General features: G+C 39.1%; 2 protein-coding genes across 3 annotated transcripts in view; both read left to right on the top strand.

Moving 5' to 3' along the window:
• Positions 1-14,392, top strand: part of LOC148362089 (G protein-coupled receptor 22-like) — a 210,877-nt gene that overhangs the window by 167,283 nt on the left and 29,202 nt on the right. The gene's annotated exons all lie outside the window — the stretch shown is intronic.
• ascl1b (achaete-scute family bHLH transcription factor 1b) lies at positions 9,127-13,670 on the top strand. 2 transcript variants are annotated; one of them, XM_088339156.1, is made up of 2 exons: positions 9,127-9,478; positions 11,289-13,670. In XM_088339156.1, the coding sequence occupies exons 1-2, from the start codon at positions 9,257-9,259 to the stop codon at positions 11,637-11,639; spliced, it is 573 nt and encodes a 190-aa protein (XP_088195282.1). In that variant the 5' UTR covers positions 9,127-9,256; the 3' UTR covers positions 11,640-13,670. The 2 variants fall into 2 exon arrangements, with proteins under 2 accessions (XP_088195282.1, XP_088195283.1); XM_088339157.1 differs by having other exon boundaries at positions 9,208-9,478; positions 11,286-13,670.

The following is a 14,392-nucleotide window of genomic DNA, read 5'->3' on the forward strand; positions in this document are numbered from 1 at the left end:
GCAGCACTGGATCCTTTTGCTCTGAGGTTTGAGACCTGGCTTTTTGTTCCTAGTGTCTGACCTTCAGATGCAGTGCACCGTTTCTGCTGATTCCCTGATGGGCACCTCATCTTTCCTTGGTGGATTCGCAAACCCCTGAAAGACGTTACCTTTTCCCACCCACACCTACATTTCCTCAGTATTCTCAAATCTTTGTCAAATTCCATTCCAGTCGTTGCCGTGAGGTCTGTCCATTTTGGCCCTTCTTCCACCCCGCCTCTCGGAGGGCTGTGGGGTTGTTTTCCTTTATTTGACTTCGTAGTGCGTTTGGGTGTCCTTTACAGAACTTGTGGGTAGGGTGACTAGCCCCGCACTCCCGGTGAAGACTTTTTCTGCAGTCATCCAGTCTTTGATAGATAGATGTCTAGATAGATAGATTTCTGGATAGATAGCTTGATAGATGTCTAGATAGATAGATAGGTGTTTAGATAGATAGAGATAGAATATAAGGAAAATATTACATAAGAAATTACTTTCACACTAGCACTACAAAATAACAATGACTATTATATATTATCAGAACCAGTATGCGGTCATAGGGAGCGAGCGTTGAAGAAATAAAATTGATATGACAGACAAAACTTACTGCCAATGCATTCAGATTTTATTTTTGTGCTTTGTTTTTTTCTCAATAAGTTTATCATTTTTTCCATTTTATACATTTAACTATTTTTTTCCTCAATGTTTGCAATTTACAACTATAAATGATTCAACTCGAAGATTATTTTGCTCATTGAAGGTCATGTAGATTCTACGATGTAATTGTCTTTTCAGAATACTGTATATTAAAAAAATGCATAATATTAGGAAAATAACTTGTTGGATGACAGGCCATATTTGAACTATAACTCTTTTTTTCTACCTTTTATTTTTTGAAACAATTTGGGGATTTGTTTTTTTCAAAATGTTTTTTAAAGGGACACCGTCATTATTTCGACCACTAAGTGTTGCAGTGGGTGTCTAGTACAACCAAAAACGAGTGCTAAAAGGAAGAATACAAACTACAGGGACTCAAAGTGACCAAAATGCACATTTTTCTTCTCAAAGCAGCAAGATGGTGGATTTCTTGACCTAAGTGTATTATAAAAAATCCATGTTTATATGATTTATTATTCATTCAAATCAATATTTTTTTAGGACTAGGAAGCGCTAAAAAAATAGACATTGTCTTTTTAATTCAATTTCTGTCATATTTTTTAAACAAAATGAGCAAAACAAAAATGTGCAGATTTTACTTTTCAATCTGAGTTTATGGAACAACTCACATTGTACGTTCATTTTCACACCATCTGGAAACCAGTTTTGCCTAATTCATGCCTAAATACGAAATGAGAAAACTAAAACTCCATCCACCTATTGGTTTTTTTTGTAAGTGGAGGCGTCCTTATGTCATTTCATAATACACACCAAAGAACTTGTTTCATCCACGCTGCAGGTATCTACTCATTATTGGATAAGTTTCATTAGGGTTACTCAGAAAATGGTGTTTATACATACTGGAATGGAGTGAAAAACTGGAAAATGTTGCTAGTTCTCTGACTTGTCCCACAATATTTGCTTCAGTTTTGCGCCCCATTCTTCAGAAACATCCTAAATAATCCGTAATACAGAGGTGATACGGATACAATGCAGACAGTTCCCCATTCCAGCATTGTGGTGTATTTGTAGTGTTTCTTTTTAGGTTGGAGGTGTTAGCTTTTAATATTAAAATGTATCGTTTACCAAATTGGTCAAATTAGTTATCTGACTCCATTAACCAAACACAACCTACGTTCACCCAATGCACGCTCGTTTCTTGATGGAAAAGATGAACAAGAATAGCCGACATTTTCACACGGGGGCAGAATTAATTTAATAAACAATTCAACTAAGTGTACTCCATCGAAAATGGCTGAATTAGTAGAATTAGTGTCGTCGGAGTCTCTGGGAATCCTTTTCTGAAGTCCTCTAGCTTTCGTCTCGGCCCACGTCTTTCCCCGCACAACGGCGCGCCGACTCCTCCCATGGGCACGCCAAAGAAGCCCCCCGGGCTCCACCACCTCGGAGAAGAGCGCAGCGATGTCTGAAATTAACCAAAACAACACCGAGCCTTTCTACCTCATCAGGGCCTTGTTCTCAAAACATCGCCCGCCGTCCTCCGTCAGGGTCCTGTTATCAAAATTCCCTAGTCAAAATATTCTGCATTTGGAACGGCGTGACCTGTCATTGAACTAACCTACTCGGTGAAAATCTTCATTGCACTTTACAAATGTAACTTGTATTCAATCGTATAAAATCCTTTATAGTCAAATGTATAAAATCCTTCGGAGGTCTGAGGGCAATAGAATGTTTCATTTTGTATTCAAAGATATGGATAAAACGTCCAAGATCAAATGATTTGCAAGACCAGATCAGATCATATCTAGGTATGGGCAAAACAGGAAATGGTTATGTTTCGAGCCGCTGCCAGGCTACATATCAGGGTGTTGCTGTTATTAAGAGCTATTCAGAATGGTTTGTATTATGATTCAACACTAGATCACATTTCATATCGATATTGCATACCTGTCAACCTGTACGGTTTTGCTGTTCAAAGGGACGCGGGGGTGACCTCAGAAATGTGCCGCATACATGCTAACCACTCAGCCGCCGTGCCACCCATTTATTATTACATTAATCTTATTATTATTTATGAAATTGCATCACGACAGCCATTGCTCTTAAAACAAACTGACTCAGAGACAGTTTCTTCCCCACAGCCATTACCACCCTAAACAGACACCGCACAAAAAACTGAAAAACTCTTGCAAAAACACTACCTCACACGAATGTAAAATGGTACTCCTGTCTATGTTCTTGCACATGTTGACTGCACTGTTTACTGCTCACCTTGCACAATGTAGACCATTTTTTTTCTCTGCACTATGATGACTGTTTGCACCAATGCAAATGTTGACTATTTTTTTGCACTATGATGACTTTTGCACCAAATGCAAAATTGCACAACCCTTATGATACCAACTGTATTACGATACCAACTGTATGTAACATCCTACATGCCGACATTTCTTGTGTAAATACCATGTAAATTATAAATATAGCCTTATCCTCCTTGTTTTATAACCTTATCTTCTCTGTTCCTTTTTCATCTTGGCTTTTTACCTCACTGTGAATGTGTGAAACTGGAGTGTCATGCCCAATTTCGTTGTCACAAATATGTTAACCCATTTTGTAACAATGACAATAAAGGTATATTCTATTCTATTGCCCAAGGCGAGAATGAGTTTGACTCGCCTGCTGTCATGGTTGGTGCAACTGTTTTATGTCTCCTCTGCCATGTCGTCAAATTGTATACCCTGAATTTTTACGGTTTTTAACTTTTAAGGAACAGTGTGTAATGTTGCCTCCTAGTGGTACAAAACATTTTCCTTACGTAAAAAATAGAAACATTGATCTGAATACTGGGTAAAATACACAAACGATTGTACTAATGTTAATTTTTATGACAAAATAAAAAAAATGGTACTGTGGCACTCGTTCGTACCTGGCAGCACAGTGCCATCGTGTGGTCAAATTTTATACACTGGCTTTAAATAAGTATATCTAAGCCTTGGCGTCATCTGTACAGATCTAAAAAGACAATCATAAATTCAATATGCTCAGACAGGCATTGAAATCGTTCGAACAACCCCAACAAGAATTTGACCTACCGAGAAATGATTTTTTACAAATATTTGCAACTAAGGCATTGCCTCCTGAAACATGATGAATAGGGGAAAATATATAAGGAGCCAACTAAAGTGGAGTACTTATTAATATCATATTCAAAAGGACAATCAATAAAAGGGGTTATCTCAAAACTGTATAAAGCTCTGCGAATGGATCGGAGTAATGATGAGATGGTGGTTAAGGAAAATTGGAACAAAAAGCTAAAGTAGTGATAAAAGACGACGAATGGGAAAAAACTTTGAAAGAGGAACACAAAATAACCAGCAGCCCGACGTGGAGGGAGTTTGAATGGAAAGTAAATATGCGATTCTTCTATCACTTCAAAATATGAAAATACCTCAAATCTATGTTGGCGTAACTGTGGGAGGGTCTGAGATTTCACGCATATTTTCTGGAATTGCCATGTAATATTCAATTTCTGGAGAAGTATTCAGAGATAAAATTTATTATTGGTTGAGGGTTGCGGTTGGACCCAATTATTGACAGGTCAACATAAATATATACTAAAAGTTATGCTTCTGGTAGCAAAGAAAATGATCACAGTGTCCTGGCTGAAACCACAAACTCCTGACATAAAAAAATGGAGAGACAAATGAAAGCAAATCACAAAAAAAAAAAAAACACTGCAAGACTTCAACTAAAACTAGATCAGTTCAAGAAAAGATGGAAGCTTATCGCACAATTTTTACTTGATGTCTAAACACCTCACTTTTTATTTTATTAACATTTTTTGTTGTTTTTTTCGTTTGTTATTTATGGGTATATCAATTGTATATATTTTTTGTTTGTGTTGATGTTTGATGGTGGAAGCAAACCTCTGTCAAAATGTGTGAGAAATAGAGTTAAAAAAAAAAGAAACGGAAAAAACTGGTTCTTTTTTAGGGGGCAAAAATGATTTTATATTTGAGTTGAAATTGTTGCAGCTGTCAGTTTTGCGTTTCAAAATGGTCAAAATTGTGACGTGTTCCACCTCCAGGGTTGGGTTACTTTAACTTGATTACTTTCAATTACTTTTGGATTACTCCAATACCAAATATGCTACTAAAAGACAAAAGAAACTAAATATGAATAAAATGATGACTCACAACACGTGTAAGCTTTCTCCCCTGGCTTTGATCTCCGGCAAAACTGACATATAATGCGACCGAAACAAAATGAAAATCAATCCAAACAGCTTGCCAACATCATTTTTGCCGTTCCATGTATTCCGTTACTCCCCAAGCCTGAACAAAATTGAGTCATTTTATTCATTTAGTTTTTGTCTTTTATTAGCATATTTGGTATTGGAGTAATCCAAAAGTAATTAAAAGTAATCAAGTTAAAGTAACCCTGCCCACCTCCAAGCACCCCAGGATCTCCCCATACATCGTAAATTTACAATACAAACAAGACCCGCTACAAGAAACTTATCTCTCAACTCGAAGGCACGGTGCATGCAATTACAAGTTTATACCACAGCGTGGCGCAAGTGTCTCACTTTATAAACGATGGAATGTCGACCGCATAAAGATGACACACAAACATTCACGTTTAAGTTAAGTGTTTTTAGCTTCCATTCTTACATGGTTCTGAAATGCTTCTTGAAACGGGAGTGCATGTGACCTGTTTGCCTAAAATTACATGATTTTTTTCACTTCACATTTTTTTAGATTTATTTTTCAATTTAGTTCCCGTAGAAAAAAAAGCAGCTCAACATTTTATGTTGAGAAAGAAAAAAAGTACACTTTAGTAAAAGTGAGCATACCAGTCAAGCTCCATGCCCTTACAAAATGTTTTATTTTCCCTTACAAAATAATCTTACACCATATTTTTAGACGTGTTTATTGATGTAGTCTAACATGTTATATTGTACATGTGTTACGTTATATCATATATATTGTTATTAAAATTTTGTTGTGAGATCCTGAGTTGCTCGACATGAATGAGATTATAAAAAAAAGTTCAAAAATGAAGTCGCTTGGACGTTCACTATTGAAGGAAAAAATACATGCAAATATAATTAAGTAGAAATTTCTTATTCAAATCATGAATTCATTTTCTGCATTAAATTATTGTTGGTAATTTACCGATTAAAGGGATAACCACAAACCTGTTTTTTTTTAAATTTTCTCCTTTTATATTTCCTTTTTTCTCAACTTCTTTGTACAATATAATGATACGTAATATAATGCATCAAAGCAAGTGAGCCGTTTGAGAGCCGGCTCTCTTTAATGAGTTGAGCTGAAAAAGCCAGTTCTCTAAAAAGAGAGGGACTTCCTTTCACTATATAACTATCACATGAAATCCGAGACGGCAGATGCATGCTTACAGTAGCATCAAACGACTCGCTTCGTTTTCAATGAAAAAAACGAATATAGAGGCTCCTGCGGCGAACTCGTTTGACTTGATTGATTTGCAGTTTCGTGATAGTCAGTGTATACCGGATGATAGCCATAATTGATAAATTTGCGTTTTTCCATACAGATCTTCTTGTACGTCGTACGCGTCTTAAAATGGATAATAAACGTACGTAGTACGACAAAAATGTACAATTTGTAAGGGCATGGAGTCGTGGAGGTAGAATGGTATGTTGAAGTGTCCTTAAAAGTTGAAATTTTTTTTTTTTCCGAGTAAGTTTGTGTTAACAATGCCCAAATCAAGTTCATAGAGCCTTTATAATTCGTTTCAACCAGGCCTATCTGCTTTTATTTTACTTTTAGCAACAGTAAATACTTACGTTGGAATGAAAGGGGGGTTGTGGAGTGAGTCCGGTCCAAACGCTGACACAAATTCAATAAAAGACGAGAAAAGAAGAGTTCAAGCATGTATAAGAAATGCACGTTCAGCACAGGCCTGAATGATGTCGCAAGCCAGAAAAGGACGTCAGCGAGTGAGAAAGTTCCAAATTCCCTTCAGCTCCTTTAAAGTCAAACTGTATTACGATACCAAACTGTATGTAACATCCTACAAGCCAACATTTCTTGTGTAAAAATTGTGTAAATTAGAACTATAACCTTATCCTCCTTGTTTTATAACCTTATCTTCTCTGTTCCTTTATCTTTTTGGCTGTTTTTAACCTCACTGTGAATGTGTGAAACTGGAGTGTCATGTCCAACTTTGTTGTCACAATATGTTAACCCATTTTGTAACAATGACAATAAAGGTATATTCTATTCTATTTATGACATGTTTACCCTGGATTGTCATGTCCAATCTCGTTGCATACAATTTGACCTATGTTGTTATCAATGACAATCAAGAAAATTAAATTCAAACCACACGCTGTTCTCCATTTCTAGGTTCTGTCCATGTCTGTTTGCACGTTTGGCTCTAGCTGCTATTTCCAGCTTTTTCCATTGTCCGGCATTGTTTTTATCCAAATCAAACTTTCTTGCTGCTTCTGTAACGGGACTCAGATGGATGGTCTTGCTCCAGCGGGTGTTACACATTTGTTTTATATATTTTTGTTTTACCTCACCTGCAAAATAGATGATAAATGTCAGTCACACAAGACACCATTTACTTGTTGACATTAAAGATCATTTTTTGAGCAAGTCTCATCAAATCACGTGAGATCCCTTTTAACATCTCATCTCATTAGCCGTACCGCTTATCCTCATTAGGGTCGCGGGGGGGCTGGAGCCCATCCCAGCCATCTCCGGGCAGTGGGCAGGGGACATATAAATACAAAATAACATTGCCATCAATTGGTAATTTAAGAATCAATTAACAAATCACCATGCAGTACCTTTCAAAACAACTCACCTTGTGTTATTTGGTATCAAAATATACATATTTACATCACAGTACACTCTTAAATTAGTTCAGCATAACAGCATAGCTCACGCAAGGCCCTATTCTCGCTCTTACTATTTCACTTTTTGTAAACTTTAGACATCCCAAACAACCTATACAAACATATTTTCACATATTATCCTCCTCACAGTAAGTGTGTTACCAGTATATACATCTCACCTGCAAAATAGATGATTAATGTCAGCCTCCCGCGACACCATTTAATTGTTGGCATTAAGGTTCATTGTGTGAGCAAGTGTCACGCAATCACGTAAGTTCCCGCGAGACTTGGCTCAAGCACCCCTCTCCGACCTGTAAGACTTTGCCATCTAGTGGAGATGTACTGGTACTTCTCTTACCCTTTCTTTAACATTTGAATACAAAATTACATTGCCCTCAATTGGTACTTTTGAAAAATCATTTAACAAATCACTGTACCTTCCGAAACAACTCACTTTGTGTTATTTGGTATCAAAATATACAAATGAACATCAAAGTACACCTTTAGGCCAGTCTAGCAAAACATAGCATACCGCACCCTAGGCGCCATTTGTTGCTAATGCTAACGGGTGACTCACTCTTAATATTTCACTTTTTGTTGATTTTAAAGACATCACAAACAACCTTTACAAACATATTATCATCCTCGCAGTAGGTATGTTACCAGTATATACATCTCACCTGCAAAATAAATGATAAATGTCAGTTTCCCACGACACCATTTAATTGTTAGCGTTACGTTTCATTGATTGGGCACGTCTCGCTAAATCACGTGAGGTCCCGCGAGACTTGGCCCAAGCACCTTTTTATGACTTGTGAGACTTTGCCATCTAGCGGTGATATATTGGTACTTCACTTACTTTTCTGCTTTACAATACTCAATACCCTTAAAAATACTAATACACTTCCCCTAACAAGATAAAAATCCCCAAATATAACATTGGAACTAGTCAGCAACCCTCGTTGCGCCACACTTCTAGGTTGTTTGTTTCTTAAGCCGACTTTATCACTTTAAACTCGAAGACAACAGTCAGGTCTTCGCATCACTTCTGTAATGGCCAATTATGCGCACACCGACACGCTTCAGCGTCTCTTTGGCTTCGAAAAGCTGTAACCTGGAAACAGCACCGAGTGTCTTGGTATTTGGGATCGTAAAGATCCGGAGGAGAAGGCCGGTGGAGGGGGGTTGAGGACTTATAATTTGAAGACTTGCCGCCAGGGTTACATTGTCAAAATCCAAAGGCATTTCAAAGAATCCAACTATTCCCCCTTCTTTTTTTTTGCTGTCTTTTCTGTCCCACCGCTCAAGCTCCCTGCTTTCTTCTCGCACGGTCGCAGGCCGTTTGAATGGACCAATGGGGGCTTCAAGTTGGAGACATTGGGATGCAAATGAGTCCAGCGCGTGCTCGGGACCCAGTGAAAGCTCAGATTGTTTATTGAGCTCCCTGAGCCACGCGCCTGGCCCGAGGGAGCCGGGCCCCAGGAAGAATCACACAGCGGGGGCGGGGCCTCGCCACGGAGCGTGCAAGGCGTGGGTGGGGAGTGGGTCCGGGTCTGGGCGCGTGTTGAAAAAGAGAAGTGCTGCCAAAGTTTGCTTCACATCGGCTCGTGCAGGACAGCAGTCAAGAGAGACTTGGACGGCATTCGGACCGACGCTCGGGTCGCCCCCGCCCCCTACCCCGCCCCACGCGAATTACACCACGGCCAAAGCGTCACCCGCATCCATCCACGGAACATGGCAACCATCACCACCACGCAGAGCAAATTCACCTTGGCGCTTTCGGAGAGACGCACCGGACTAAGCGTGCTCGCCGCCGCGCAGGATTGCTCGCTCCCGAGCGAGCACGCGCACGAGCAAAACCGCTGCAAGGTGCTGAAGAGACAGCGCTCCAAATCGCCCGAGTTGCTGCGTTGCAAGCGCCGATTGAGCTTCAACAGCCTGGGATACTCCATAGAGGTAGCTCCTCATTCTTCTACTTTATTTATCCGCCTCTCTCTCTCTTCAGATGCTGTACTAGATTCTTGAAGGTGGGGGGCATCCCTCAAAAGTTCAAAGTATCAAATATGGTCTTCTTAAACGAGAAATATGTCGTTTGAGGTGTTTTCAAAAAGTTGAAACTAGATTTTTTTTCCATTTTTAAGTGTGTGTGAATCAGGGGAGTCAAACTCATTTTAACTCGGGGGCCACACGATAGACAAACATTCTGTCGGGGGCCGGACTAGTAGATTCAAGAGAATCTCACCCTTTCTCCTTTTCCCTCCCTCTTTCTCTTATTTCTTCATCTCTCTTTTTCTTTCTCTTGAATCTACTAGTCCGGCCCCCGACAGAATGTTTGTTCTATCGTGTGGCCCCCGAGTTAAAATGAGTTTGGCACCCCTGGACTAGACCATTTATTACTTAATAGAGAAAATATTTAACTCTCAACTTTTTAAGCGCACCTGAAACGACACACCACCTTTAAGACCCAGATTTCGCACCTAAAATGTCAATCATTGCGTTATCCACCTATCATTGTTAAAGTCATAATCAAACAGCCCTCCACAGAACGAAGGTCAGGAAAACAAATAATGACCGGAACCGGCTCTTTCGGGTCCCAAACGGCTCTTCGGGTTGTTTTTGCTTCTTTAATCCCTATACGACCAAATATGATGTAAAATTGTGCACAAACTGACTTAAAGGAAGGGGGGAATAGAACAGAAAAAGAAAAAAAATACCAAAATGAAAAAGTAGTGAAATGCTGAGAAAAAAAGAAACAAAAGGAGAGAAAAAGAGAAAAAAAGAACAGGAAAAAATCAGAAAAAAGCCAGAAGAAAAGAAAGAAGCAAATAAAGGAAAAAAAGGTAATAGAGAACAAAAAAGCAAGAAAAAAGTAACAGCTAGGAAAAAATGAACACAATGAGATTTTTTTTAAATTAATTTTAAAAAAAGGAGAAAAGACAGGGAAAAAGAGGGGAAATTTGTGTTGCATTCAAATAATTTCCATTTATATCATGTGAATCTTGTTGCCAACATTGTACTCCCACTAAAAAATGTGATTAAATACAGTTGTGTATCGTGCAACCGACGAAATAAGCCCCCCAAAATGTTAGTATTATGCGACAAAACATTAAAAGAAAGGATTAAAAGAAATGGAAATCTTGTGAAACCTTTGCAATCGAACATTAGCCAATTCATTCAAAAGTGAAAAATAATTTTGCATTCCCGGAACTTCAGCAAAATCTAACATGATGTCAAGTTTTGGACATGTTTGATAATGATTTAGTTGCCACACTTGGGATTGCTGTTGCTCACTGTTGTTTCAAGTGTTGCTCACCGACTTTGCGTGAACGCTCAGACCCGTAAGGAAAATTAGAGGGAACATTGGGCTGGACCAAATGTGCAGGCGGGCTGCAGTTTGGAGACCATTGCTTAAAGTCATATTCCTGCTGTGATTAATGGCCCAATTTTCAACCTATCAAAATGAATGACGACCTGCAAATGTTCCCGTCATCTCTTAAAATAATTTTGTCAATGATGGAAAATGTACGGTGAATGTAAACTCTGCAGACACATAAATATTAAATACATAAATGTTTATACAGTTTTGTTTAACTTACAGAACAGTGACTTTTATTTGTTATCATAAATCACCTTTCCTCCTTCCAAGTCCTCACAGATAAAATATAAAATTCTTGGATTCATTGGTCGGGCTTTTATACCTGTGGGCCAGGTTCAGGTCGGGCTGGATTTTTTTGGGCCCTTACCTTTTCTCTCCATTCCTCAGCAGCAACCCGTGGCAGTGGCCCGGCGCAACGAGCGGGAACGGAACCGAGTCAAGCAGGTCAACATGGGCTTCCAGACCCTCCGCCAGCACGTACCCAACGGGGCCGCCAACAAGAAGATGAGCAAGGTGGAAACCCTGCGCTCGGCTGTGGAGTACATCCGCGCTTTGCAGCAACTTTTGGACGAGCACGACGCGGTGTCGGCCGCCTTTCAGTGCGGCCTGCCTTCGCCTACGCTTTCCAACACCTACTCGGCCGATCCGGAGTCGCCCCATTCCACCTACTCGTCCGACGAACCCCTCAGCTCTGAGGAACAAGAGCTCTTGGACTTCACCACCTGGTTTGACCGGTATTGATCTAGAACCATAAGTCGAACTGGCAGAGGCGGCAAAGTCCCCGGCCTCGCCTGAAGCCGGGAGACAAAGAAGGAATTGCTGGGCTGTGTCAGTTTGACACATTGAAGTGAACACTGTCGAATAAGTGCAATTATTGGATCAGGGGTCTTCTTCTTCTTCAAGTTTAACGGCGGTTGGCACCATCGTTGTTAGTGCATTACCGACCCCTAGATCGGGAGTATCCAAACTTTTTCAAGCCGAGAGCTACCTTTCGTTACTGAATAGCGCAAAAGGCACCCGATTTGATATTCATTTCTGAAAAAAAAAAACTTGTTGTTGTTACTATGTCATTATCAGGGTCATTATTGGAAGCACATACCTGTCAACCTCCAGGGCTCCATGCCCTTACAAACCAGTGGTATTTTCCCTTACAAAATACAAAATAATCTTACACCATATTTTTCTCAAACGTGTTTATTCATGTAGTTTAACTTGTTATATTGTACATGTGTTTCGTTATATCATATATATCGTTAACATTTTGTTGTGAGATTCTGAGTTGCTCGACATGAATGAGGTTTATTATAAAAAAAAGTTCAAAAATGAAGTCGCTTGGACGTTCACTGTGGAAGGAAAAAATACATGCAAATAGAATTAAGTCGAATTTTCTTATTCAAATCATTAATTCATTTTCTACATTAAATTATTGTTGGTAATATACTGATCAAAGGGATAACCTCAAACCTGTCTTTTTTCATTTTCCATTTTATACTTCCTTTTTTTCTTAACTTCTTTATACAACGATAATGATTCGTCATATAATGCATCCAAGCAAGTGAGCCGTTGGAGAGCCGGCTCTCTTTAATGAATTGAGCCGAAAAAGCCGGTTCTCTGAAAAGAGACGGACTTCCTTTCACTACATCAAACCGCTTGCTTTGTTTGCAACGAAAAAAAACGATACCGAGATAGAGGCTACCGCGGCGAACTCGTTTGACTTGATTGATTTGCCGTTTCACGATAGTCGGTGTATACCGGATAGTACCCATCATTGATAAATTTGCGTTTTTCCGTACAGATTTTCTTTACGTCGTACACGTCTTCAAATGCATAATAAACCTACTTTTACGGCAAAAACATACAGGTTGACAGGTATGGAAGCAGGGTTAAATCAGGGGTCTCCAACATGGTTCCCCCTTAAGGAAAGCTGTCCTGAAAGTTCTGCACCAGTGCGGGGTTATTGTGATTTCCATGTAAAATTATTTTTTGCGGTTGACTGAGTTTATTCATCCAGATCCTCCTATAATTAACCCCAGTAATAACATAGTAACAACATAGTAATAACATGAAAAGTTGTTATATTAGTCAAGTCAAGTCACATTTATTTATGACGCCCTTAATCACAAAAATGTCTCAAAGGACTGCACAGGATTACACCATCCCCTGATCTTAAACCATCATGCGGGCAAGGAAAAACTCAAAACCTTAGCATGAGGGAAAAAGAAACCTTGAGAAGGGGCCTCACAAGTGGTAATCCCCCTTCCAGGACAACCAGGGTGAAATAGATTTAGCATTACAGTACACAAACATAGTAAACACGAGGTAACGTGTTGAAAATTTGTCCGGAAAAATATTTATTGGAGTAATTTTATATTCGAAATGCATATCAAACAGAGGGCTCTTTGCGCTAATCAGTTACAAAAAGTAGCTGTGATAGTGACATTATGCTGGAGACCCTTGAGTAAAATAGACTCAGTCAACCACTAAAAAAACCACTAGAAAATCACCATGACCCAGCACTGGTGTGATATTTTCTGTGGGCAGTACGTTGAAGACCACTGTAAAAGAGGTTTTTGTACACTGAAAGTTACTACTGACTGCCGGATTACTATTTTGTCAGCAATATCTTGCCCTTACCTGGGACAAATTGTAGTTTACCTGCCTCCTTTTTGTATTCAAATGTACGGGTGTGCTGAGGAGCTCCGATTCGATGTATGCACTTGTTGTCCACATCCTGTAGCTTCTAAATGTACATATTTGATTCGAACAGATATATTTGTGTAAAACGAGTTTTTTTTTATAAATAAAATAATCTATTTATGTTACATGTTTGTGTGTGTTGCCATGATTATAACTCATTAACATGTAGCGGTTAGCATGTTTTGTGAAAATGTAGCCATTAGCATGTTCCCATTTGTCAGGTTTAACCCAACACTTGTAAGAAGAACCTGCATACAAAAAGACACAGAGAATTGTGTATGGTTTTACTTGCAAGGAGAGTGACAGGAAAACTGCTTCAGTTGCAATCCTCCACTCACTCTAAAGCAGTATTCACAGTGCTTGCCTTTTATTTAGAAAGGAACGCCCTAGTTACAAAGTGGTTTCAACTGTTAAGGGGAAGCGGTGTGGTTGAAGGTTAAATGTTCCAGTTGAAACCAGTTCTTGCAGAACAATTTGTTATTTGCAATGTGACTGATTCACTCTTTTCACGCTGTCTTCAGGAAAGAACCTTGGCCTGCGGTCAAATTTGTAACTGATTCATACCGTTAGTTCTCTCTAGGGTGCAGTAGAAAACTTTTCCAGTGAGAACATCCAATTTTGTAAGCACAATATTTCAAGCAAACATATAACACACATAGATTATAGTAAAGTTACCATTAGCATAATTTTTTCGTGAATTGAACTAATTCGTAAATAGAAGTTTCCATTTTTTGCATTACGTGTTACTCTTCTCTGTAACGAGTACTCCCAGGCATTATTGATTGTAAAATTTTGTA

The sequence above is a fragment of the Urocampus carinirostris genome, chromosome 7 (assembly GCF_059441175.1).
Source record: "Urocampus carinirostris isolate Australia breed hairy pipefish chromosome 7, RoL_Ucar_1.0, whole genome shotgun sequence".
NCBI lineage: Eukaryota > Metazoa > Chordata > Actinopteri > Syngnathiformes > Syngnathidae > Urocampus > Urocampus carinirostris.